The 26,714-nt window shown below is 51.0% G+C and overlaps 2 protein-coding genes across 7 annotated transcripts in view; both read right to left on the bottom strand.

Moving 5' to 3' along the window:
- DCAF8 (DDB1 and CUL4 associated factor 8) overlaps positions 1–19,216 on the bottom strand; it is a 43,179-nt gene extending 23,963 nt beyond the window's left edge. Inside the window, exons 1-8 of the mRNA XM_028710717.2 lie at positions 19,085–19,216; positions 15,387–15,496; positions 14,105–14,270; positions 10,553–10,638; positions 9,033–9,194; positions 6,909–7,085; positions 6,770–6,814; positions 6,089–6,172 (exon numbers count right to left, since the gene is read on the bottom strand). Of these exons, the coding sequence (XP_028566550.2) occupies positions 6,089–6,172; positions 6,770–6,814; positions 6,909–7,085; positions 9,033–9,194; positions 10,553–10,638; positions 14,105–14,270; positions 15,387–15,496; positions 19,085–19,145 (891 nt within the window). The 5' untranslated portion in view covers positions 19,146–19,216. The remainder of the gene's footprint in view (positions 1–6,088; positions 6,173–6,769; positions 6,815–6,908; positions 7,086–9,032; positions 9,195–10,552; positions 10,639–14,104; positions 14,271–15,386; positions 15,497–19,084) is intronic.
- A 4,259-nt stretch (positions 19,217–23,475) lies between these two features.
- ARHGEF11 (Rho guanine nucleotide exchange factor 11) overlaps positions 23,476–26,714 on the bottom strand; it is a 63,214-nt gene continuing 59,975 nt past the window's right edge. For all 6 annotated transcript variants that reach the window (XM_077920711.1, XM_028709051.2, XM_077920709.1 and 3 more), the window contains 2 exons: positions 25,803–25,995; positions 23,476–25,003 (listed from right to left, as the gene is read on the bottom strand). In XM_077920711.1, the coding sequence (XP_077776837.1) occupies positions 24,957–25,003; positions 25,803–25,995 (240 nt within the window). In that variant the 3' untranslated portion in view covers positions 23,476–24,956. The remainder of the gene's footprint in view (positions 25,004–25,802; positions 25,996–26,714) is intronic.

Genomic DNA, 26,714 nt, shown 5'->3' on the forward strand with positions numbered 1-26,714 from the left:
ACTGGCATCATGGTAAGGATTATATTACACATCTCATACCAGAAATTTTTTTTCAAAGCATAGTATGAAAAAGGGGTTTGAAGATTCCTTTGGCAGCAATAAGACATACGTTACTTACATAAAAATTTATTTTATACACATCAATGGACAGCTCTCTCAATTTTACTTGTGTGTGTGTATACACACACACAGACAGACAATCTATCTATAATATTGATAGAGACAGATCTGGATAAATGTTGGGGCTTTGTTTTAAACAAGGGGATCCAGCCACGGTTTCTCCATCCCACAATGAGACTTGGGGGCAGCCTGATGAGCCTCATTCAGTCTGCACTCACCACCCGGAGGATGAGTCTCAAGTGCAGACCTCAAGATCCTGACTAATTCCATTAATTTTTTTCTTCCCCTCCCACCCACCTTCAGCTCCTCCAACTCCTGTTTCATTTAACAGCCAGTCTCCTTTCTGGTTAACTCAAACACTTGTCTGCTTTTTGTGACATTTTGGTTTGGTCCTGATCAAGATCCTGCCCAGGCAGGTGTGGACTGGGAAATTCCTCTTATGGACCAACAACTATTGCCTTCGGGCTTTGTACACTGCTGCTTCAAACTCTTGTAAGTCATCATATAAGAAAGTTTTCTCACCCTGAAAAGTGGGATATAAATCTGTTTATGTGTGCAGATCTGTGTGTGTGCATTCTCTCTCTCTCTCCACTCACACATATACAGATATACACAGAAGCAGAAAAGATGGCAAATCACAAACAAATGTGCCCCTAATTATTTCATATCCATGTACACATTACTAAATATATTTAATCCTAAATTATGCATTTTCATAACTTCCATGAAGTTGAGAACCATATTGTGGATTTCATTGGAGTGCAAGATTTGAAGGAATCTCTCTCACAGCTGGTCACACCTACCTCACAAGGTTGTTGTGAGGGGAGGAAAATTAGGGAGAACCATATTTTCTACTTTGGACTTCTTGGAAGAAAACTAAGGTGCTGATGTAGTAATAAAAAAACAGCACTGGGCTGAGAAAGTTCTGAGTTGTATTTAACAAAACAGTGGTTCCCAATTGGTGGTCCGCAGGCCCCAGGGTGGGGGGTCCACGTAACCCACCCAAGGAGTCCATGGCACCATTCACATAACAAAAACTACCTAGAGATACAAAAAAATTCAAAAGTAGGGGGATTCACGGATTGGCTTTTGAAAAACAAGGGGTCCTCAGTACTTAGCTAACTGGGAACCACTGAACTAAAATGTTAATGGATCTAAGTTAGCCATGCCCATTAATCTGCTTCAAATCCCTGTTCAGCTAGAACTCTCACCCATGAACTTTGGACTAGTCTCTCCTCTCTAGGCCTAACCTAACTCACAGGGTTGTTGTCAAAATAAAACAGGGAGCTCCTGAGCTCCCTGGAGGACAAAAGTGTAATGAACGAATAAAAAAGATAAGATAGGAAAAAATAATGTAAACAGACTTAAGCTAAAGATAAATACAATTAAATATGAATAGCTAAAAAAGGTAAATATAAACATATGATAAATAGAGAGAAATGATATAGCTAGCAGAAAGATAAAATATAAACGGACAGCTTTAGTTAAAATGGTAGAGATTACATATAGGAAGATATGTACAGATAAAGAAGACAGATGAATAGATAAACAGAAACTAGTTACAGGTAAAAAAAATTCCTTCCAGTGGCACCTTAGAGACCAACTAAGTTTGTTCTTGGTATGAGCTTTCATGTGCATGCACACTTCTTCAGATACACATGTGCATGCACACTTCTTCAGATGCACATGTGCATGCACACGAAAGCTCATACCAAGAACAAACTTAGTTGGTCTCTAAGGTGCTGCTGGAAGGAATTTTTTAAATTTTGTTTTGACTACAGCAGACCAACACGGCTACAAAAGAATTTCAGAAATACAGTGGTACCTCGCAAGACAAATGCCTCGCAAGACAAATGCCTCGCAAGATGAAAGGGTTTTTGGTTTTTTGAGTTGCTTCGCAAGACGATTTTCCCTATGGGCTTGCTTCGCAAGACGGAAACGTCTTGCAAGTTCGTTTCCTTTTTCTTAACACCGTTAATACAGTTGCGACTTGACTTCGAGGAGCAACTCATAGCACGTGGTGTGGTAGCCTTTTTTGAGGTTTTTGAAGACTTTGGTGATTTTTGAAGCTTTTCCAAAACTTTTCCGAAACCGTGCTTCACAAGACGAAAAATTCGCAAGACGAAAAAACTCGCAGAACGAATTAATTTCGTCTTGCGAGGCACCACTGTAGACTGGAAAGAGAAGTTGCTGAATTGCAACTTGCTACCAAACTTAAAACCATGGAGAGACCTGGTTTGAATAGAGACATTGGATTCTTATCTCATTATACATGATAAAGCTATTTTTGGCCACTTAACAGTCGTCAACAGGTTTACCACACCTATCAGCCAATCCCCCATTCCCACCCCCCTTCTGAGTAATACCCCTCCCCACCCTCTCCCTATATATAAGGATCCGGTGACTTCTGTTTCAGTGCATCTGAAGAAGTGTGCATGCACACGAAAGCTCACACCCAGAACAAACTTAGCTGGTCTCTAAGGTGCTACTGGCAGGAATTTTTTTAAACAGAAACTAACAGAGCTAAACAGAGGGAGGTGACATAGATAAACATAGATATCAGTGAATAAATATGGATATAAATACACAACAGAGACTGAACATAAACGGAGATAAAGTTACGAGGGCGGATGAAGAGAGAGACTGGCCCTGCTTAGAAACAGAGATGTATATTTTTAGGCTCCACCTCATTTTGGCGTCTGGAAGCGGCTGCAACCTGTTCTTAATATTATTGTGTTTTAATTGTTGTGACCTTAAGGCCAAGTGAATAATAGCAGCGGCCACGGAGAGAATGGGCAAAGAAAGAAACACAAGCCAGGGATGCAGAGGCGAAGCAGAAACGGGGGCAAAGGGGGCAGAGAGAGGCCAGAAGGAGCAGGGAAGGGAGGCAGGAGAAGGCGGGGCCCCCGAGGAACCCCAGGGCCACGAGGGGGGGGGGACTCCGAAACCGAGGAATAGAGATATATATAGAGGGGGGAGTCCCCTTTTCGACCCCCCCTCCTCTTGGGGGGAGGGGCTCTTCCTGAAAAACGCCTCCTCCCCTCCCCCACCCGCGTCTTCCTGCCCCCAGGAGGGGCGTTTTCTCAATCCATTTTGGGGGGGGGGGGTGACACCAGAAAGAAACCACCCTCCTCCTTTTTGCAGGGCAGCTTCTATGGCGAAGGAGGGGGGAGGGGAGCAGCCCCCCGTTTCCTGCCCTTCCTTCCCTTCCCCCTCCTGGGCCTTCTCGGGGGGGGGGGGTGTCTCGGTCGCCTCAGCCGCCCTCTCGGGGGGGGGGGGACGGAGGAGGGGAAGCAAGCGTCGGACCCCCTCCCCCCCTCACCTCTGGAGGCCGCTCCGCCTCCCCCTCCGCCTCCAGGCCGGGGGGCCACCGCCTCCGGCGCCGCCGCCGCCATGGGGCCGCCCAGCCGCCGATGCTCCCCGGACGCCGCCGCCGCCGCCGCCGCCGCCGAGCAGGGCTGTGTGTTTTTTTCCCTTTCTGCGCTTTACGGCCCCCCGACCACGACACTTTGCGACACTTCCCAGGCAACCGACCCCGGAGGAGGGAGGGGAACGCGCACGCGCGAGGGGAGTGCTTCCGGGTAGGGAGGGGAGAGGCGCCGAGAGGAGCGCGCAGAAGGGCTCCAGGGGGAGGGAAGGAAGGAGGGCCATAGAGAGGCGCGCCCAGAGCGGCAGCTCCTAAATAACAATCAAAACAATAATCAAAATATATCGTATTGTTTTATTATATAGTATAATATGTCGCTGATGTTCAACCACCACCACGATCAGGCTCCCCCATTTCAGGTTCCAGTCCTCCTTTCAAGGCTTCTAGGTTGCCTCCTGTGGCAGAGAGTTCCGCAGTTCAACTCTGTGTCGCCTCAAGGAGGACTTTCTGTTATTTGCCCCACATTCAGCTTCACAGAATTTCCATGAGTTCTCAGCTGTCCATGGAGGCGAAGGTCAATTCTGTGTCCAGGGCAGCTGTCTTCCTGCTCCATCTGGTATGCAGGATGAGACCCTGCCTGCCTGCAGACTGTCTCAACAGAGTGGTGCATACTCTAGTTATCTCCTGCTTGGACTCCTGCAATGCGCTCTACGTGGGGCTACCTTTGAAGGTGACCCAGAATCTACAACTAATCCAGAACGCGGCAACCAGACTGGTGACTGGGAGCGGCCGCCGAGACCACATAACACCAGTCCTGAAAGACCTACGTTGGCTCCCAGGACGTTTCCGAGCACAATTCAAAGTGTTGGTGCTGACCTTGAAAGCCCTAAACGGCCTCAGCCCAGTAGACCTGAAGGAGCATCTACACCCTAGGACTTGCCAATCAGAAGGTTGGCGGTTCGAATCCCCGCAATGACGGGGTGAGCTCCCGTTGCTTGGTCCCTGCTCCTGCCAACCTAGCAGTTCGAAAGCACGTCAAAGTGCAAGTAGATAAATAGGTACCACTCCGGCAGGAAGGTAAATGGCATTTCCGTGCGCTGCTCTGGTTCGCCAGAAGCGGCTCAGTCATGCTGGCCATATGACCCGGAAGCTGTACGCCGGCTCCCTCGGCCGATAAAGTGAGATGAGCGCCGCAACCCCAGAGTCGTCCGCAACTGGACCTAATGGTCAGGGGTCCCTTTACCTTTACCTATTCAATGTCAAGAAGATCAATATCCAAACCGTGGCCAGGAGTTTGCCTATGTCTGCTCCTTGATCATATGAACCTTTTCTAGCTCTGCAACATCCCCTTCGGAGGTGAGCCTGGCATCATCCGGCTCTTAAAGCAGGGAGGAAAAGGAGGAGGGAATTTCATTCTCACACAAAACAGGGTGTCCGGAGTAAGCCTTGACTTCTCTCTCTACACACACACACAGTGCTTCATCAAAAGAAAACGCAGAGAAGCGAAAAGAGGTCGAGGATCAGCTTTTCCACCTTTATTTTTAATAATTATCCTTACACACACACACAAACACGCCTCCCTCTGAGGTTCTGCCAGTCTCAGGAAGTAGAGCAGACATAAACCCCAGAGCCCCCCCCCCCACCAGTCCTGGCAGGGATGAGGATGGCGTCGCCCCCCCGACTGACCTCTCCTGGCTTTCTCTCTGGCCAAGCCCCAGTTCCCGGGGGCCCAGAGATAGAGAGGGGCAGTGTTAACCAGAGGGGCAGGGAGGGTTAGTATTGAAAAGTGGGGAGAGAGGGCACTCAGCAGCTGTTTGGGGCAGGGACGTTTTCAATGTCCCCCTTTAAATCAGTGCTTTCTGAAAATCGCCTCGGCCAGCATCCCCATTGGGGCTCAGGTGGGGCCGCTGGACACTCCCTCTTCCTCCCTGCCAGGTGCGGAGGGGATTCTGGTCCAGCGCCAGCACTTCTTGCGTGGCCCAAAACCGTCATAGAACTTCGAAGGAGCGGCGCCGGCCGGCTTCCAAAAGGCAGATTCCAGGGAACCCCAGGCAAAAAAAAGGAGGACCTGCTGTTACTGATAACTGTAGGCCTAAGACGGTGGTCCGTTGGCGGGTGCTGTCGCTTTCTCTGACCCCCCCAGCAACCCCCCCCCCCACACCTGCTTGGCTCCTTCAAGAGCCAACCAGGGGAGCAATTGACACACACACACAGCGGCTGAGCTCCATCTGTTAGTCGGTCCAGGGCAGGGAAGGAGAGGGAAAGAAGTGGGGGGGGGGTCTCTTGCACCCCCGCATACACACACCCACCCCAGGACCCCAGAGACGGCAGCAGCATGTCCATTTACATCCCTTGAGACTTTCTGAAAGCCTCTGACTTGTATCATCCTATTTGGATTTTTTCTTATAAAGTTCCCCCGCACACATACATATTAACACAGTCAGCCCAGCCCCTTTTAGGCACCTGGTGATTGAAGAAAACCAAAATAAAAGGAGGTGGGGAGGGGGAGAGAGAATCAGCCCCCCCAACCCCGGACACGGTAATGCCCCTCCGGGGACCCCTCTGCCACGTTCCTCCCGGTCCGCTCGTTCTGTGGGGTCACATTATCTGGCACTGGTCTCCTCCTCCCGAGCTGGCTGCGTCTGGCAGATTCATTCCCTCCAGGTCGAAGTTCAGGCCGGGGGGCTGCAGGAGGAAGAAGATGGAGAGAAGGGGGAGGTTAGCCGGGACCCCTGCATTGCAGGGGGTTGGACTAGATGACCCGCAGGTTGCCCTCACAACTGTGCCGTTCTATGGAATATTTCCTGTTGTGCCGGAAGGCAGGATGTTAACCAACAAATTGCAAGAAAGGCGATTCTGACTAACCCTGAGGAAGAGCTTTCTGAGAGCAAGAGTCGTTTGGCAGAGGAATGAGCCCCGTCTGAACGTTGGCGCTCCTTCGCTGGAGGTTTCCAAGCAGAGGTTTGTTGGCCACCTGCCAGGGATGCTTTCGCTGCGATTCTGGGGGGGGGGGGGGGTTGGACTAGATGGCCCTGGGGGTATCCCTTCCAACCCCACAATTCTCTGATTGGCTTGCAGGAAGGAAAGGCGTGGGCAGAATTAAGAAGGGAGCTGTAGTCCAACTACATCTGGAGGAATGAAGGAAGTGAATGCGGGCAGGACAGGGGAGAAGGAGAGAAAGAAAGAGAGAAAGAGAAAGAGAGAAAGAGAGGGAGGGAGGGAGGGAGGGAGGGAGGGAGGGAGGGAGGGAGGGGTCACCATCTGCCCCTGGCCCAAACTCACCGATTCTCCCGCCAGTTCCTTGGGGGGGTGACCGAGGTCTTGGAGCTGGAAGGCAGACAAAACAGGCAGCGGCGTCAGCAAGGGAACCATGGCAGGGGGCTCAATTTCCTGCCCTCCATGCCCTCTCCCCCCTACCCACCTGCTGCATGAGGTCCAGGACCATCTCGAAGCGGGCCTTGTGCTCCGTGTCCCCGTCGGTGGGCAGCTCGGCCTCAAACTGCTCGCAGATCCTGCCCATGATGCTGTGCTGCTCCTGGTACTTCTCGAACTGCTCCTGTGGCAGGGAGTCGCGGTGGCTCTGCAGCCACTCTGGGTACTGGGGGAGGAAAAGAGGGGAGGGTGGGCCAGGCTGCTCCTACACGGACCGTAGGAAGCCAGACTTGGGCTCATCTTCTTCAGGACTGTCAACACCAAACCGGTCAACTTTAGTTAGACCAAGGCCTAGTACAGTCATACCTCGAGTTGAATGTGCTTCAAGTTGAGTGCTTTCGGATTGCGCTCCGCAGCAACCCGGAAGTAACGGAGCGCATTACTTCTGGGTTTTGCCACTCGTGCATGCGCAGATGCTCAAAATGATGTCACGCGCATGCGCGGAAGCTGCAAAACGCGACTCACGCACATGCGCCATCGTGTCTTATGTTCTAGTCAGGATGCAAACGGGGCTCCCATTCGCATCCCGAGGTACCACGGTACTCCAACATCTTGCGTAAAAATATACCTCAAGAAAAGGAGGATCCCTCTACACAGCTTTCATAGACTTTAAATCTGCCTTCGATTTAATATCACGAGACAGGCTTTGGGAAAAACCAAGCGCCTCAAACATAGACAGATGTCTACTGTGTCTCTTCTGCAGTTTATACAAAAACACTTGGGGTTAGGTGTGACCGACAGGGCCATTTATCCAAGAAAATCCAAACCTCCCATGGCGTTAAACAAGGCTGCGTCCTTGCGCCTACTTTATTCAACTTCTATATTAACTCCTTAGTAGGAAACATGGAGAAAGAAAATGCTAGCCCCCTAAATTGGCTGGTACACCCCTCCCGGTTCTCTTATATGTGGCTGACGCAGTTCTAATTTCCTTCTCCTGTGTAGGCCTAAAAAAACTTCTAAGATCTCTCACTGTTTATTGTAATGCCGAACAATTAACAATTAACTATAGCAAATCAGAAGACAGGAGTGCCTGGCATGCTCTGGTCCATGGGGTCAGACACGACTAAACGACTAAACAACAAATAGCAAATCCAAAGTTATGGTGTTGTCTAAAAAAAGAATGAGACACAAATGGAGAATTGACACCAGGGGTAGGCAAACTAAGGCCCATGGGCCGGATCCAGCCCAATCACCTTCTAAATCCAGCCTGTGGTCGGTCTGGGAATCAGTGTGTTTTTACATGAGTAGAATGTGTCCTTTTATTTAGAATGCATCTCTGGGTTATTTGTGGGGCATAGGGATTCGTTCATTCCCCCCCCCCCAAAAAAAAATAATATAGTCTGGCCCACCACATGGTCTGAGGAACAGTGGACCGGCCCACAGATGAAAAAGGTTGCTGACCCCTGGTCTACACTAAGTGGGTCTCCAGGATTTCAGATGGGCATCTCTCGGACAGCCACATCTGGAGAAGCACTGAACCCGGGCCCTTCTGCTTGCTCTTTATCACTGAGCGATGGCCCTTTCCACGAAAAACGAAGCAGGTCCCTAGTCCTCATGGTTCTAAAGTTAAAGGGACCCCTGACCATTAGGTCCAGTCGTGGCTGACTCTGGGGTTGCAGCGCTCATCTCGCTTTACTGGCCGAGGGAGCCGGCGTACAGCTTCCGGGTCATGTGGCCAGCAGGACTAAGCCGCTTCTGGCGAACCAGAGCAGCGCACGGAAACGCCGTTCACCTTCCCGCCAGAGCAGTACCTATTTATTTACCTGCACTTTGACGTACTTTTGAACTGCTAGGTTGGCAGGAGCAGGGACCGAGCAACGGGAGCTCACCCCATTGCAGGGATTCGAACCACCAACCTTCTGATTGGCAAGCCCTAGGCTCTGTGGTTTAACCCACAGCGCCACCCGTGTCCCTCCTCATGGTTCTAGTGTTGTTTTTTCCAGGAATGTAGGGAGCAGCCTTACACCGAGTTCAGACCCTTGAGCCCACCTGCGCTCCTCTCCCGTCCCTGCTTAGGATGCCAGGGGCTGATCCTGGGACCTTCTGCATTCAAGGCAGCTGTTCTGCCACTGAGCCAGCCCCCCCCCCCCCGTGGTGGGCCCTTCCGCCTTACTTTCTCCGTGATCTCCTTCAGGGAGGGGTAGAGCACGTCTTTTGACAGCAGGTTCTGCATGATGCTTTGCATGATGGGCAGGAGGCTCCCTTCGCCGTCTCCTTCCTCCAAGCCGAGGCCTTCCATGGTCTTCGCAAGCTCCTCCTCAGAGACGCTGGAGTTCTGCGGGAGAAGGAAGGGGGGGCGGCTGTTAAGGAGGCCGGGCGAGGAAGCCAACGTCTTCACGGAAGGAAAAGGCAAGAGATGGCCTCTAGCCCCGCCGGCTACGTTCTAAGCCCACTGCCCCATAGGAGGCTTCCAACTCGGACGGTTTAAAAGAGGATCAGACAAATTCATGGAGGGAGAATCCTGCTCTGGGGGTTTCCCTCGCCAGAGTGCTGCATACTCTAGTTATCTCGCGCTTGGACTCCTGCCATGCGCTCTCCGTGGGGCTACCATTGAAAGTGACTCGGAAACTGCAATTAATCCAGAATGCAGCAGCCAGACTGGGGACTGGGAGCGGCTGCTGATACCATATAACACCAGTCCTGAAAGATCTTCATTGGCTCCCAGTACGTTTCCGGGCACAATTCAAAGTGTTGGTGCTGACCTTGAAAGCCCTAAACCAGGCATAGGCAAACTTGGCCCTCCAGATGTTTTGGGACTACAACTCCCATCATCCCTAGCTAACAGGACCAGTGGTCAGGGATGATGGGAGTTGTAGTCCCAAAACATCCGGAGGCCGAGTGCCTGCCCTAAACGTCCTCAGCCCAGTAGACCTGAAGGAGCGTCTCCACCCCCATCGTCCAGCCCAGACACTGAGGTCCAGCTCCAAGGGCCTTCTGGCGGTTCCCTCCCTGCGAGAAGTGAGGTTACAGGGAACCAGGCAGATGGCCTTCTTGGTGGTGGCACCTGCCTTGTGGAACGCCCTCCCATCAGATGTCAAGGCAACAAACAACTATTTTACTTTTAAAAGACAACTGAAGGCACCCTGTTTAGGGAAGTTTTTAATGTCTGACGTTGTATTGTTTTTAATATTTGGTTGGAAGCCACCCAGAGTGGCTGGGGAAACTGAGCCAGATGGGTGGGGTATAAATAAATTATTATTATTATTATTATTATTATTATTATTATTATTATTTATCAAAAGTGGCCAGCTGGGAGCCCAAGTGGGACCCTGAGCACAACAGCAGCTACGCAGTTCCCCGCCACCTGTTATTCTCTGGTAGATTGCTCTTGGGCATGGAGGTTTTGCTATCACAGCAGACCTCCGCATGGCGATCCTGGCCTTCTGGATCAGGCCAGCCTCCCATCTAGTCCCAGACTCCTGTTCTCACAGCAGCCAAGCAAATGCCTCAAAGGGAATCCCACAAGCGGGCCCTGGGTGCAAGAGAAGCAGCAGCCCTCTCCCCGCTTGCAGTTAGAGCAGCAACTGGGACAGACGTTGACGAAACGAGGTCTGCAGAGTGGATCCGCCACTGGAAACGCAGAGGAAGCGTTTCGGAGAAGCCAGGGAGGCGGAAAGGGGTTCAGGGGTTTACCTGGAGGTCGTCTGCGTTCTTTGCCAAGCCGCTGAGCGTCTCTTTCAGGCAGGAAGTGAACTCCTGCTGGGAGTTGGAGTCGCTTCCTGCAAAAAAGCGAGGGAGAAAGTGTTTAAGAGACCCCAGGAGAGGAAAATGCATTTGGTTTTAAAATGAAAAATATTATTTCTATATTTAGACCACTTCTATACCACTTAATAAGTTTTCTTAACTATATCAATCTCTTAAGTGGTGTACGAAAATCTAAAGCGATGACTAACAACTTGAACGACAAATGTTACAAAAATATAAAGCCACACACACATTTATATACGTAATTCCTGAGAAAGTTGAAGCAGTTTTAATCTGATCTGATATTTCAACTTATGTAAGTTTTAAAGCACTGTCGTGATTTTTTTCTCGATTTTACTGTTTTATCTTTTTGGTAAATCGCTTTGAGCGTTGTCGTTTGTTTACACAATCAAACAGTGTATAATTTTTACGAAATAAATAACCCAGCGTCAGTTCCTTCCACTTCTGACACACCTGCCCTCTCGGCCTCTTTGCTCTCACCCAGGAGCCTGAAAAGGGATGCAACCTCACCGCTCCCCGTCTTTATTTTGAAAGGGCTCCAGAAATCCTGCAACGGGAATTTGGAGACCCCAAGGGCCTGATGCTCGCTTGAGGCAAGAAGGGGTTCCCACAAAACATCCATGAACTGCCATGGCAAAGGTCGCAATTCTGTGCTGAGTTGCCCTGGTGCCCCCAAATCCATCCGTCGGAAAAGTTGCTTGAAGTCGAGCAATGCTGGCATTCTGACTCAAGGTCAGGAAGAACTTTCCAGGGGTAAGAGCCATTGGATAGAGGAGCAGGCAACCTCGGAAGGCGGTGGGCGAGATCTCTTTCAGAGGCTGGATGGGCATCGTGCCAGGGAACCTTTAGCTGTGATTCCAACTGTAAAGGTAAAGGTAAAGGGACCCCTGACCATTAGGTCCAGTCGTGGCTGACTCTGGGGTTGCTGTGCTCATCTCGCTTTACTGGCCGAGGGAGCCGGCGTACAGCTTCCGGGTCATTTGGCCAGCAGGACTAAGCTGCTTCTGGCGAACCAGAGCAGCGCACGGAAACGTCGTTTACCTTCCCGCCAGAGTGGTACCTATTTATCTACTTGCACTTTGGTGTGCTTTCGAACTGCTAAGTTGGCAGGAGCAGGGACCGAGCAACGGGAGCTCACCCTGTCGCGGGGATTCAAACCGCCGACCTTCTGATCGGCAAGTCCTAGGCTCTGTGGTTTAAGCCACAGCACCACCTGCGTCCCCACATACAGTTCTGCAATTCTACGTGTAGCAACAACAACAGCAGCTCTCCTGGCCAAATTCTGTGCGACTGCCATAAAACTTAGGGAACAAGCTGTACTACCCAAATGATTAAGGTTTTAAATGACAAATTTAGGTTACATTTTAGTGATCAAGATTTAATGTATATTTTTAACTGCCACTATATCCGAATTGTCTCTGTTATACCCAATTGCAATTCAATGTATTCCTGCTGTGTTTCATGATTTTCCTGATATTGTAAGTGAGCCAGAACTGGTCTGTGGCCATAATAATAAAATTCATTCATTCATTCAAATTCAGCTCTCCTTCGTTGGAGGTTTTTAAGCAGAAGTTGGAAGCCCACACAGCATTTTCAAAGCAACACCATTTTGAACTCACACATCTGAGGCTGCGGTTAGAAAATGCATGGATCTCTTTGGGGCGTCGAGGGATTTTTAGCTAACCAGTGAGAGTCCGTGTGTGTGTGTGTGTGTGTGTGTGTGTGTGTAGGTGTGTGTGTGTGTTTTGAAGAGCATTCTTCTCAAAGAGCCCCTTTCAGGGTGTCAGTTTTAACACATATTTTTTATTTAAATAACAGCATAGCGGTAAGATCTCTTGATTGATGTAAAGCAGCATGAAAGGTGCTGGGTCTAATGTTCAGATGGAGGCCTCCTAGCTTTGATTCATAAATGTGTGATGCTTAAGGTGGGTGGGAAAGCACCCCCACATTTATTTTGAGACGCGCGGAAGTCTTCGTTTTGAGAAGGACGGGGTGTGAGTGTGGGCTGCTGTCCTCCAGAGACGGCGGCACTGCACAACATTTTGGGATGTTGTCTCATGGAATTGTGGAGTTGGAAGGGAGCCCCAGGGCTCATCTAGTCCAGCCCCCAGCAATACAGAAATTTCAGCTAAAGCATCCAGGGCTGATGGCCATCCGACCTCTGCTTAAAAAACTCCAAGGAAGGAAAGTCCGCAACCTTCCGAGGGAGACCCTTCCACTGTTGAGCAGCTCTTACTGTCAGAATCTCCTTCCTTGTAACTTGAAGCCCTGGGTGCGAGTCCTGCCCTCCAGAGCAGGAGAAAACAAGCTGCTTCCATTTTCCATGTGACAGCCCTTAAGATATCTGTTCTCCAGGCTAAGCTGTCAGGAGCTTGTCCTACACTCGAGTAGGACCCTGGCAGAGACACATGCCCGACTGGCATGTTCCTTCCCTCCTGGTCGATCATTTGGGAGCTTCAAAATCTTTCTTCAGCCTAAACATCATAGCAACTGATGCCAACTGACACCGGTACAGTTAGGGATCCGCAGAGTTTGCACATTTCGCTTTACAGACCTCAGCAATTCAGCATTTTGGTTAATCTATTTATATATAAACAGACACGGAGCACTGCAACATGGCTCCCTCTCTCTCTAGCATCAGACAGCAAAGAGAAAAAGGACAAAGGACAATAGTCCCACTTCACGGAACACAGGAACACAAACATCCTGTCTCCGTCACTTCCCACTCGGTGGAGTCAAAACACATACCGGCATGTGATAGACAACAATCCCATGACTGCAATCACGGAGCAGGAATTCTAACATCCGCAGCTCCCTCAACCGTTCCTTAGCTTCCAGACCCTTGACCATCTCAGTCACCCTCCTCTGTACACGCTCCATCTTTTCAATATCCTCCTCCAACGGAGGTGCCCAGAACTGGACACTGGACTCCAGGAGGGGTCTGACCAAGGCAGAATAGAGCAGGATTATCACTTCCCTTGGGATGCAGGTGGCGCTGTGGGTTAAACCACTGAGCCTAGGGCTTGCCGATCAGAAGGTCAGCGGTTCGAATCCCCGCGACGGGGTGAGCTCCCGTTCCTCGGTCCCTGCTCCTGCCAACCTAGCAGTTCCAAAGCATGTCCAAGTGCAAGTAGATAAATAGGTACCGCTCCGGGGGGAAGGTAAATGGCGTTTCCGTGTGCTGCTCTGGTTCGCCAGAAGCGGCTTATTCATGCTGGCCACATGACCCGGAACCTGTACGCCGGCTCCCTCGGTCAGGAAAGCGAGATGAGCACCACAACCCCAGAGTCAGCCACGACTGGACCTAATGGTCAGGGGTCCCTTTACCTTTTTATCCATTCCCTTGATCTGGGCACAGACTCTTCTCTTTCCAGCAATGCCCAGCTGGAGGGAGCAAGTTCAGACCCTGCCTGGCTCTCCCCTAAGAAGAGGGGCGAAGAAAGAGGAGCTCAAGAAACTCCCCAAAAGCAACTCGCTCACCGACTCTGCCTGCTGCTTCGGAGAGCTTCTGGAACTGCTCCACCAAGTGGGGTTCCTCCTCGGCCAACTCCTTCATGGCCTTCTCAAACTCAGCAGTGGCCTGGGAGGCCAGTTCGCTATCGAAGAGGTCCTGGAAGAACTTCTCCTGCGAGGCGAAGAGGGAATCCTGGGAAGAGAAAAAGCGAAATGGGTGAGACGAGGAGGGGGGCTCAGCACCCCCTGGATTTAAGCAGACGGGACGCCCTGAGTCTTGCCCTGACCGACCAACACGAATAGCCCACAAAACATTTGCCCAGGCAGCTGGCGAAGTCCAGGGCCAAAAGGAAAATAAATAAATCTGTTCTTAAGAACTTTCCTGTCCTTCACTAAGAAACCAGAAGCATTTTTGCTTGGCATTGTAGGGGAGGATATTAACAGACAGGATGATCAATTGTTTTTATATGCAACAACAGCAGCAAGAATATTTATTGGCACAAGAATGGAAGCAAGAAGAATTACCGACGAAAGAAGAATGGCAAATGAAATTAATGGACGATGCAGAATTAGATAAATGAACAGGAAGGATTCGAAACCTGCGGGATCAGAGATTCTTGGAGGACTGGAGTAAATATTTGAACTATTTGAAAAGCAATTGTGACGAACAGATTATGCTAGTAGAATTGCAAGAAGTTTTGCAAGGAGGACTATGCTAAATACTGCAGAGATTATGAAGAGAATTGTTAGTTAAGGACAATTAAAAGTAATAAGAAATTAAGAAATGCAGAACAAGTGATAAAGAACGGAAAATCTTCAGAGGTTGTTGACGGAAGTCTAAATTACTGTATAAGATAAGAAGTTATGTTAAATGATTGTTGGAACTTATATGTTAAAAAAATTAATAAATATATATATAAATATAAAATAAGAACTTTCCTGTCCACTTGCCTGGAAACAAAACTCACTCGCCAGAGGAGAGCATGGCCAGGAGCTATTTAGGAGCTCAAATCAGCGCCACACTTGGCCCTCTCTGACATCCACACAAGTTCTTGTGTGGCCTAACGGGCCCATTTTACAGAGCGGGAACTGCAAATGGTTCTCAGGGTCAAGAAGCTGTGGGCCGTTCCAGCAACGGGGAGAAGAAGCAGCGGGCAGTCAGGGGTCCTGTCCATGTGCGACCCTTGACCCCTGCTGAGACAAGACCCCCAAGGTCCGTCTCCTTGGGAGCAAGGGGGCTGCCCTCTCTCGCCCGGCTGCCCCACACATCCCCACATTCCCAGGGGGGCGCTCAGGTCGCCTGCCCTACCTTGGCAGCATCTCCAGGCGACTTCTCAGAGACGCTGCCGTCCCCGACGGAGGCAGTTGAAGGGGGAGGCGATGGGACTGGCTTGGCCTTGTCAAAGTCATCGAGGGCACCTGGGGGGGGAGAGAAAGAAGAGTGATGATGCAAGGCAGGGGGGGGCATTATTGAAACAGCTGCCCCCTCCCGAGGGAGCAGACGTGAGCAGGTATGCCGCCCTGAGCCCGGCTTCGGCTGGGGAGGGCAGGATATAAAGAAAAATTTATTATTCATTATTTATTATCTCCCCAAAATCCAGAAGGCAAGAGAGGGGTTTCTTTGCTGGGGGGCCCAGGGGGGAGGAATTTCCCCAAGGAAAAGGCCTTTCTGGGGGCTTCCCAGCACACAATGGTGTTTCCCAGTGTTTCCCAAAGGGGGCGATATCACTCCCTGGGGGGGGGGGACGCTGTAATGATCCAGGGGGCGGGAGCAGCAATTGGAGGGGGGGAATTAAATAAAAATAAGGGAGCAGTGGAAGAATAAAATTTTGAACAACCATCTGCACACATTTCAGCTGTTGCATAATGACGCTGACTGATGCAACATAAAGTCACAGTGATTATTTTCCAAATAAACACACAAAATGCAAGTTTTATAACGGATCAGCGGCCGAGTTGGCCGAATGTTGCCACGTTTTGATAAATAATTTATAATTTCAAGCTCCAAGGTGCCTTATTTACAACATCTTTCTTTTTTCCTTTCCTTCTCCTCCTGCGATGAGGCTACATTTTAATATTTTAATGTTTCAATATTTTAATGTTGTATTTTAATTTTGTTTCTAAGTTGTAATCATTCAACTTGTTTTTATTATTGCATGTAAGCCGCTCTGAGCCTGGCCTTGGCTGGGGAGGGTGGGGTATAAATAAAAATTATTATTATTATTATTATTATTATTATTATTATTATTATTATTATTACGTTGCAGGACGTTGTATGGAAATATAGATACATAAAAGAACACACATTTGTCACTGCTGCATTTCTCTCTTCACTTAAAGTAGGCAAATTTAATGGCCAAATCCGCTTCCAATCTCCGCCCAGATCCTGAGCAGAATCTCCTTTCCAGACTCCACCTGGGAAGGAAGGAGCGAGTGCGAGGAGGCATTGTGGGAAGCGGGGACCCGGAGGCCAGGATCCTGCCCCTACTGAGCTCCAGGCAGATCCTGGCTCCAGTTTGCCTAAGCAAAAGCGGGTTTTTAAAAAGGACGGAAAGCCCAAGCGTTAAATCTGGCAGGGCTGCGAAATGACAGAAAACCTGCAAGGATCCTCTCCGACACACTCAAGTCCTTACGAAAGGAGATAAAAGTTCAAAGCAGTGATGCAACTGAAAGAGAGAACCACCTCCAGACTCTCTTGCCTCACCCAAGAGGATCACCTTGCCAGCCTTGCGTTGAGCAACAACAACAAGCCCTGCTGGATGAGGTCCTGGGAAAGGCCCGGGTTCCAATCCTGCCACTCCGCCAGGGAGGAGTGTGACCGCTGCCTTTCAACCTCACAAGGTTGTCGTGGGGATTAAAGTGGGGGGGGGGCAACGCACGCCACCTTGGGGGAAAGGTGGGTCAAAATGTGCCCCACAGCAAAACGCGCATTGTATTATTATTATTTTTGCTATTTATGTATTGATTCATTTGTTTCATAAAATCGATATACCACTGATTGTGTTAAAATAATTGATCCTCATAAAGAGCAAAACAATAAAGTTATCGGGGGAAACAGTTAAAAGCAGCTGTTGGAAACATTCAAAAAATAATTAAAATCAACAATCAGCTAAAAATTAAGACACATGTACCGACGAAAGAAGACTGGAGGACTATGCAGAACTAGATAAACTAACAGGAAGAATTCGAAACCGGCGGGACCAGAGATTGACAGAAGACTGGCATAAATTTACGGACTACCTGAAAAGCAGTTGTGATGACCAAATTACATTTGTAGGTTTACAGGAAGTTTTGTAAGATTAATAATTGGAATTATTGCTTTATTGCATGAAAAGGATGATGTTAGTTATGATAATTAAGGCAGTATGAATTTAAGAAATGAAGAACAAATTATAAAAATGGAAGATCATCAGAGGTGCTGATGGAAGTCCAAAAAAATTGTATAAGAGATGAAATTTTGTTTTTTGTTTTTTAATAATTTTTTTATTAAGGTTTTCAAAGTATTACCAAAAAAAAAAAAAAAAAAGGAAAAATACAAAATAAAAGCAGTTAAAAACAGTTCAGTCTTTTCATATCTTATTTTTCATTTGCCTGTTCCCCGGACCTCCTCACACCTCCCTTTTTTGTATCCAATTCAATTGGTAGCTTCAGCAAATCCTTTCCCTCTTTGTTTTTATCCTTGTTTTATCCTTGAGATGAAATTTTGTGCAATTAATATGTTTGAAAATTTTATATATATATATATATATATATATATATATATATATATATATATATGACACATGTAAACATTCTGCATATCTGGATAGTCTTGTTTAAACAAAAATGTTTTTATCAGGCGCTGTAAAGAGTACAGCTAAGGCCCCGTCAAGAGGCAGGGAGTTCCACAGGGTGGGTGCCAACACACTAGGACGCTGGTTTCTTACGGATGCAGAATGGGTGCCGTGGGGCACCTGCACCAGTGCCAGCTCTGCAGATTGTGTTGATTTAGCAGAGCGGGCGTATATGGCGTAAGATGATCTCTGGTCCCAAGCTGCTAAGGGCTTATATTGTAATATCCTGAATTTGTCGTGGCAGCAAGAAAGGGCAAGGCACAAAGTCGTGAGTGCCAGGTGCGAATGAGCCCCCAGGCAGGAGGGTCACCTGCTGCCCCAGAGGAGCCCGAGGGCAGCCTCACCCCCCTGCGCCAGCCCACGCAGAAACCCTAGACCTGTGGAGTTGCAAGGGACCCCCAAAGGTCATCCAGCCTCACCCGCTGCAATGCAGGAATCTCAGCTAAATCATACATAACACATGGCCACCCAACCTCTGCTTTAAAATCTCCAGGGGGAGTGCGTCATGTGGGGATGGGAAGAGGGGGGCACTGTGCCCAGCAATGGGGGTCTCTGCCCACTCAGCCAAGAGGGCATTTATTTTAATTTGGGGAGGTGGGGCAGGGTATCGACTCTCCCTGCTGGGACACGTTATGAGAGACCTTCCCACGTGCATACACACATATACAGGCTTCTAAGCAGGGAGGGGGGAGAGAAATAAGCAGCATATGGGGCAGCCCCCCTTAGGGAGAAAATGTGGGGAGAGTCTCTTTAAAGGCCCCGGCAGCGGGGATTCTCTTTGGGATGTGTGAACAGGGGAGGCGTGGGGGGGGTGGGAGTCAACCCCCGTGTCAGATCCTTTGGGGGGAAGGTGGGGGGTTGAGGGGGGAGCCTCTCCCCCCATCTACACGCAGCTGCCCCCCAACCAGCCGGGGAGGCCTGGCAGGCGGCAGCCCCAAGGTCAAGGTCCTTTGCGGGGAGGCTCTCTTTCTCCCTGCCCCCCTGCGGGGTGGGGCAGAGCCAGACCCTTCTCCCCCCACGGCCTGACACGCGTGTCGCCACCCTGATCGTGTGAACGGGGGTGGGGGGGGAGGGAAGAGGGCAGTTTCGGGGCGGGGCTTGGGTTTGCGTGGGACTTGGAGGGGGGTCCCCCTCCAACCCCCCACCCCACCCCGGGGGTCTCCCCCTTCCTTACTCTCGAGGAGCTCCTCCAGCTCCGCGTCCTGCGGCTGCTCTTGCGGGGCGGGCGCCGCCATGTCTGCCGGGAGGGAGGCGGGGAAGCCGGGCAGGAAAGCGGCTACGAAGCCTCGGCCTCCTCCGCCTCCTTCTCGGGCGGAGCCAGCCGGAGCCTCGCCTTCCCTTCCGCTCCTCCGCCCTCCGGGATCGGGGCCCTTCCGCTTCTCCGCGGAGCCCAATGGGTCTACTCTGAGCAGGGCTCAGCTTCTCGTTGCGAGCCTGTTGCAGGAATTTGTGCATAGGGGGGTGTTTGGGGGGGTTGCCCCTCCAGCAGATATCCTGCACATGCAGCCCACTACCAAAACCAGCACCATCACTTTTGTGACTTCTCCCCACAAAACACTTCATCACAGTTTCTTCCTATCCATTCAAAGGGCCTTTGCTGCACAATACCAAATGTAAGAATTCACTGATCAATGTATCTGTGTACTGGCTCACTGGGAAAACTCCAGAAATCCCTATAGACCTGTGAGCTCAGCTCCTCAGCAGCCCCTCTGCCCGAGTGATCATCCCTGGCATCCTGAGACCTGAGTGCCAGACAGGTAGCCAGTCCAGAAATAACAAACCCAGATGGAGACAAAAGGGTGGGATGAACTTGCCTGGGAAACAGGGAAATGTGAAGATCTCTGTTGTTCCACTTGATGGGTGTTTGGTGGAGGGCGAGGGGGACCATGGGGCAGGGTCCAGGGTGCTCAGATTACTGCCACCAGACCTCCCCTTTCATGATGTAACCATGATGTAGTTGGGGTGTGTGTGACATGGGGATGAGCAGCTAATAAAGTTTGGGTTTTCTTTTGTATGGGGCTTCCATCTTGTTCCACTGGATGGGTGTTTGGTGGAGGGCAAGGGGAACCATGGGGCAGGGTCCAGGATGCTCAGATTACGGCCACCATACCTCCCCTTTCATGATGTAACCAAGATGTATGAGTGATGTAGTTTGGGGGGGGGGTGTAACATGGGGATTAAAGGTAAAGGGACCCCTGACCATTAGGTCCAGTCGTGGCCGACTCTGGGGTTGCCACGCTCATCTCGCTTTATTGGCCGAGGGAGCTGGTGTACAGCTTCCGGGTCATGTGGCCAGCATGACTAAGCCGCTTCTGGCGAACCAGAGCAGCGAACGGAAACACCGTTTACCTTCCCGCCAGAGCGGTACCTATTTCTCTACTTGCACTTTGACGTGCTTTCGAACTGCTAGGTTGGCAGGAGCAGGGACCGAGCAACGGGAGCGCACCCCGTCGCGGGGATTCAAACCGCTGACCTTCTGATCTGCAAGCCCAAGAGGCTCAGTGGTTTAACCCACAGCACCACTCGCGTCCCCAACATGGGGATTAGCAGCTAATAAAAGTTTGGGTTCTCTTTTGTTGGGGGCTTCCATCTTGTTCCACCTGGTGGCAGGTGGGAGTCCTGTCTTGACAGTCTTCAATCAAGACCAAGCCTCCTGGCTGCTGTTTTGCTCCGGTATTCCTGGCTGGGGTCCTGGTTTTTCGTCCAAGGGAGCCCTCGCATTTCTCCGTTAACAAGCCAAAGATAATAGGAAGGAATCGTAGTTTGGAAGGGACCCCCAAAGGTCATCTAGCCCAACCCGCTGCAACCGCAGGGGGTCGCAGCTGAAGGATCCGCTTGGGCCGAGAGAGGAGGAACCCAGGAAGGAACCCAGAGGCAGGGGCCCGTGTCTCCCCAGGGTGCAAGTCGCTTCTGCAAGGCAGGTGAAAGGGGGTCAGGATGCGAAACACTCTCATTTGCAGGAAAGCCTCAGCTGGAAGAGGAGGGTCAAAAAACCCCAGGACGCCCTTGAACCCAGGGCTGCTCCCCTCCCTTCCTTTGCATTTCCTCTAAGGAGCTCAGATCAAAATGAGCAGATAACAGCAAAGGTTGCTAGGTTCCTAGCTGGGGCAATCAGAATAAGGGCCACTGACTGACTGCTGATTCAGGACTTTAAATTGTGCTCTTATATCAAATTTCCTGCGTATACTGTAATGTTTTACTGTTGCTATGGCCATTGGCTATTGCGAATGAAGTTTAGATAAATAGATAGATAATTTATTACGGTCAGAGACCAGCTTATAAAACACACTTGGGGGGTTTATCTTATCTTATCTCAGGCAGATCACATCTTGTTTGAATCGTGTTTGCCAGTATGCGTGATGCTTCTCCCTTCCAACACTTATGGGACAACCGTACTGCGCAACTGGCCAGAGGAGCAGGACCTTCTCTGAAATTATTCTTCTCATCTTCCTCTAAGGAGCTCAGGGAAGTTGTGGTGGTTGCATTAGATCAGGCATGTCCAACGTCTGTTTCGGGGGCCTAATCCGGCCCACCAGTCGGTTGAATCTGGCCCCTGGTGGCAGTTTATTTCCTGGGGTAAAATCCTCAAGAACATCAATCTTAAAAAAAGGTCAACAACTTTGGTCGGCCCCCATGGCCCTTCACTTCATCACATCTGGCCCTCTGAAAAAAGTTTGGACGCCACGGCTTAGATATTCCCAGCGCCTTCCTTCTCCTCCTCCCTCTTTGTCCAAGGTGTCTTCATCACCATCTTCCATCTTCATCACCAGCCGCTCAGGGGGGAGAAGAGGGGCTCCCCCCCCACCTTTGGGCACCCTGAGCTGTGTGTTTTTAGGGACCACTGAAAGTCGCTTCCAAAGAGTTCAAACTCCTGGTGGGACGATGGAAGGAATCACGACGGAAAACCCATTTTGTTGCTGTTCCTTTTCGGCACCCCACGACCCGCCTGGCCGAGAGAGCCCCCTGGAAGACTGCTTTGGCAATGGGCAGCCCACCCTGCAGGGGTGGCGGGGGGGGGGGCTTGGGAGAACAGGCCAGGGTGCTGCCAAGGCTTGGTTGCCACGGCAACTGTGGCCCACTACTCAGGTCAAAGCCTGAGCCCCGTTTTGAGGGGGCTGCCCCGGGTCTCCTAAGCAGCTGAGGCGAAGATGGGGGCTGTCACCTGCTCCCCCCCAAAGTGGGCACAGAGCTCCCAGCCCCCTCCTCAAATCCTTCCCCTCCAGAGAGACCCTCTCACTTATCCCTTACAGCGGTTCTCAACCTGCGGGTCCCCAGATGTTGCTGGACTACAACTCCCATCATCCCCGAGCTCTGGCCTTGCTAGCTATAATAATAATAATTTATTATTTATACCCCACCCATCTGACTGGGCTTCCCCAGCCACTCGGGGCGGCTTCCAACAAAATATTAAAAAACCGTAATACATCAAACATTAAAAGCTTCCCTAAACAGGGCTGCCTTCAGATGTCTTCTAAAAGTCTGGTAGTTGTCGTTCTCTTTGACATCTGGTGGGAGGGCGTTCCACAGGGCGGGTGCCACCACCGAGAAGGCCCTCTGCCTGGTTCCCTGTAGCTTTGCTTCTCGCAGGGAGGGAACCGCCAGAAGGCCCTCAGTGCTGGACCTCAGCGTCCGGGTAGAACAATTTAGGTGGAGATGCTCCTTCAGGTCTACTGGGCCTTTGAGGCCGTTTAGGGCGGTCAGCAGTTCGAATTCCCTCAACGGGGTGAGCTCCTGTTGCTCGGTCCCTGCTCCTGCCAAGCTAGCAATTTGAAAGCACGTCAAAGTGCAAGTAGATCAATAGGTACCGCTCCGGCAGGAAGGTAAACGGCGTTTCCGTGCGCTGCTCTGGTTCGCCAGAAGCGGCTTAGTCATGCTGGCCACATGACCCAGAAGCTGTATGCCGGCTCCCTCGGCCAGTAAAGCGAGACGAGCGCCGCAACCCCAGAGTCGGCCACGACTGGACCTAATGGTCAGGGGTCCCTTTACCTTTACCTTAGGGCTTTCAAGGTCAGCACCAACACTTTGAATTGTGCTTGGAAAGTTAGGGTTGATGCGAGTTGTAGTTCAACAACAGCTGGGGACCCACAGGTTGAGAAAGGCTGCAAGTTAGGACTCTTCATAATAGCCCATTACACCCACTTTGAGCCCCCCCCCCCCAGTTAGGGACCCAACTCCCACCTCCCATATCCTGCAGTCTGAACCTCAGTTGCCCAACGTGCATTTCCGGCCCCCACCCTCTCACTGCAGTCCCACTGCACCCACAACCCTCTCCCCATTCAATCCAGGTCTGCCCCCCAACCTCAATGTCAGGGATATTCCCCCCCCTCAAGCAGATGCCCACCAAAAGACCCCCCCCCCAGCAGGGGTCCCTCCCTGGCACTCCACCCCCACCAGAACAACCCCTATGGAGCCCCCTCTCTCCTAGGGGCCTTAAAGCGCTTGCCCCCCCTTCACACTTGGAGCCAAAGGCAGCGGACGGGAGGGGGGGGGTCCTGTTTCTGTCCTTTCAGCCCTTCCAGTTTCCTCCGCTCCATTTTTGGTGAAAGGAAAAAATCCGCACAGACGGGAGGTCAAATAATATTTTACTTTCCCCCCCACTTTTCTTAAAAAACAAAAAAACAAAAACCACAAACCTTTACCATTGGAAGGAAGAAAATAAAATTGGCTTTTAGCGGATTGAACAGCAAACAGTCTGGCATCTTATTTTTTTTAAACATATATATATATCTATATATATATCTATATATAATCTTCTATGCCTCATCCACCTGTTTCAGCAAGCGGGGGGGATGGGGGTTTTGCGAGGGACTTGCAGCTGGAGCCAGGGAGGGCCCCCCCCCCAGGAATCTGCACGGCCCGGCCAGGATGGTTGGGTGTCGGGGTTGGGGGGTAGCAAGCCTGAGAACCAAGAGGGGTCGCCTGCCCTCTGCTCCAGCCCAAACGCCGCCTGCAACGTGGCAAAGCCAGAGCGGCCACGGGAGGAAAGGGCGACTGGGGAGGGGGGCAGATTGTCGTAGCACCAGCAGGCGCCCCCTCCCCAAATAAAACAGCAGTAGGACCCTATCTGCAAGGAAGGCGCCCCCAAAGCTTAGCCCTCGCCCACCTCTAGCGAAGCGAGTGCCAGGGCGGAAGACAGAGATGCTTGTGGGGCGCAGGGCAGCCATTCTGCCCCGAGAGGGTTTGGGGTGGGGGGCACAGGGGGGCAGCGGCCGTTGCCTGCCTGATCCCTTTGGGCTGCTGCTGCCGCTGTCACGCCCTGAGAGTGCAGTGGTCTTTGCTGCCCCCCCCCAACCCAGTCTGGGCTACGGGGGTCGTGGGCCTTTCCGATCTTCTAGATATCCATCAGGGTAATGGAGGCATATCTTTTAAAAAAAACCAACAACTTTCTCATATATTTACAATAACTCAATGCATATACATACATATTTATATCAAATAAGGTCTGGAAGCAGCTGGGAAATCTCTCCGGTGGGGGGGCGGGGGTCTTCCTCACCGTGGAGAGAAAAACAAAAATAAACAAAATGGAAAAAAAGTGCAATTATACAGAATATATTTCCAGCTTTCATGTACATTGGAAAAGCCAGTCTGTGGGGCGCATATGCAGGTGTGCATATGTACGCGATTGATTCAGCGGTTGGGGTGGGGGGGAGCAAATGGAAGCTACCCCCTACCCAAAATGGAAGAGACATGCAGGCAGAGAGAGAGAGATCAGCGGGGGCTCTCTCCACCTTAAGCCCCCCCCAAACACTCTCCGGGAGCTTGGCTGTCCCTCCTGGGAAGCCCCTGACGGGGAGAACTCCACAGATATTCTTCTTTCCAGGGTTCAGATTAATCCAGCATGTGCTTCCCAGGGATTCCAGTTTTCCTTCTGCTCCATCGCAGGTCTTGCCGCTTCTCACGCTGGCCACTACAGGACCCCCACCCCCTCCTCAGTTCAACCCAGAGACCCCCGAAGTGGGCAGGGAGGAGGAGGGGGCGGCGATATGCCCGCGAGCGAGTCCGCCTGATGCCTGCCTTCAGTCCGTCCAGTTGCAAAATGCCCCTTCCTAAAGGGTCACCTCCTGGGGGCTGTCTTCAGAAAGGGAGATCTGGCCTGGAAGGGAGAGAGAAGGGGGAACACACTTTAATAATAATAATAATAATAATAATAATAATAATAATAATAATTTATTATTTGTACCCTGCCCATCTGGCTGGGTTTCCCCAGCCACTCTGGGCGGCTTCCAACAACGATAAAAAATACATTAAAATGTCACATGTTAAAAACTTCCCTGAACAGGGCTGCCTTCAGATGTCTTCTGAATGTCAGGTACAGTGGTACCTGGGGTTAAGAACTTAATTCGTTCTGGAGGTCCGTTCTTAACCTGAAACTGTTCTTAACCTGAGGTACCACTTTAGCTAATGGGGCCTCTTGCTGCCACCGCGTGATTTCTGTTCTCACCCTGAAGCAAAGTTCTTAACCCAAGGTACTACTTCTGGGTTAGCGGAGTCTGTAACCTGAAGTGTCTGTAACCCGAGGTACCACTGTAGTTGTTTATCTCTTTGACATATGGTGGGAGGGCGTTCCACAGGGCGGGCGCCACCACCGAGAAGGCCCTCTGCCTGGTTCCCTGTAACTTGGCTTCTCTCAGGGAGGGAACTGCCAGAAGGCCCTCGGATCTGGACCTCAGTGTCCACACTGAATGATGGGGGTGGAGACACTCCTTCAGGTATACTGGGCCTTTGAGGCCGTTTAGGGCTTTAAAGGTCAGCACCAACACTTTGAAGAGCCGCCAAGCCCAGCAGGAGTATCTCCCCCTCAGGCGGAAAGGGGTCAGGGAGCCCCCAATCTCCTGCAGGTGGAGAGAGGTGTCCGCAGCAAAAGAGGAGGGTGCAAACGGGGGGCTTCTTACCCAACGCAGCTGCTGCCTCCGCCAGAGATTGTGGGGAGGGCAGAAGGTCCTCATCGCTGGCTCTGGAGACTCGGCGGCTGCCCGGCGGCGGTTGGCTCAGATCCGGCGGCACGCAGCCCACTGGCGTGGAGCTGTCTGTGGTAGAGCCGCCACTCAAGGATTGCAGCAGCTCCTGGTGGGCCTTTTCAACATCCTACAGGACCCCAAACAGAGAGAGGAGAAGGTGTAGCGTCCCCAAAACAAGGAAGGATTGGACTCTGATTAATAGAATACACACAAGGCTTGACCAGCAAGGAGGAGTGCGTATAATAATTCCTTGGCCCAGGTGAGTTTTATTCACAAAAGAACTTTTTACACAGTGTTCATAAGATCCAATCAATTTCCTCTGAGCATTTCAAAAACCCCATGTGGGACAAAGTTAAAGTTAAAACTACAAAGAAACTATTTCCTACTTGAGCATGCATAGTAAAAGGTAAAGGTGAAGGTACCCCTGCCCGTACGGGCCAGTCTTGACAGACCCTAGGGTTGTGCGCCCATCTCACTCAAGAGGCCAGGGGCCAGCGCTGTCCGCAGACACTTCCGGGTCACGTGGCCAGCGTGACGAAGCTGCATCTGGTGAGCCAGTGCAGCACACGGAACGCCGTTTACCTTCCCCGCTAGTAAGCGGTCCCTATGTATCTACTTGCACCTTGACGTGCTAGGTTGGCAGGCGCTGGGACCGAATGACGGGAGCGCACCCCGCCACGGGGATTCGAACCGCCGACCATGCGGTCGGCAAGTCCTAGGCGCTGAGGTTTTACCCACAGCGCCACCCGCGTCCCTGAGCATGCATAGTAGTCCAGAGTAAATAAAATAGGAATATAAGGAGGAATGCATTCAGCAAAACCCCAGAGGTCATAAACAGGAGAGACA

The sequence above is a fragment of the Podarcis muralis genome, chromosome 16 (genome assembly GCF_964188315.1).
Source record: "Podarcis muralis chromosome 16, rPodMur119.hap1.1, whole genome shotgun sequence".
NCBI lineage: Eukaryota > Metazoa > Chordata > Lepidosauria > Squamata > Lacertidae > Podarcis > Podarcis muralis.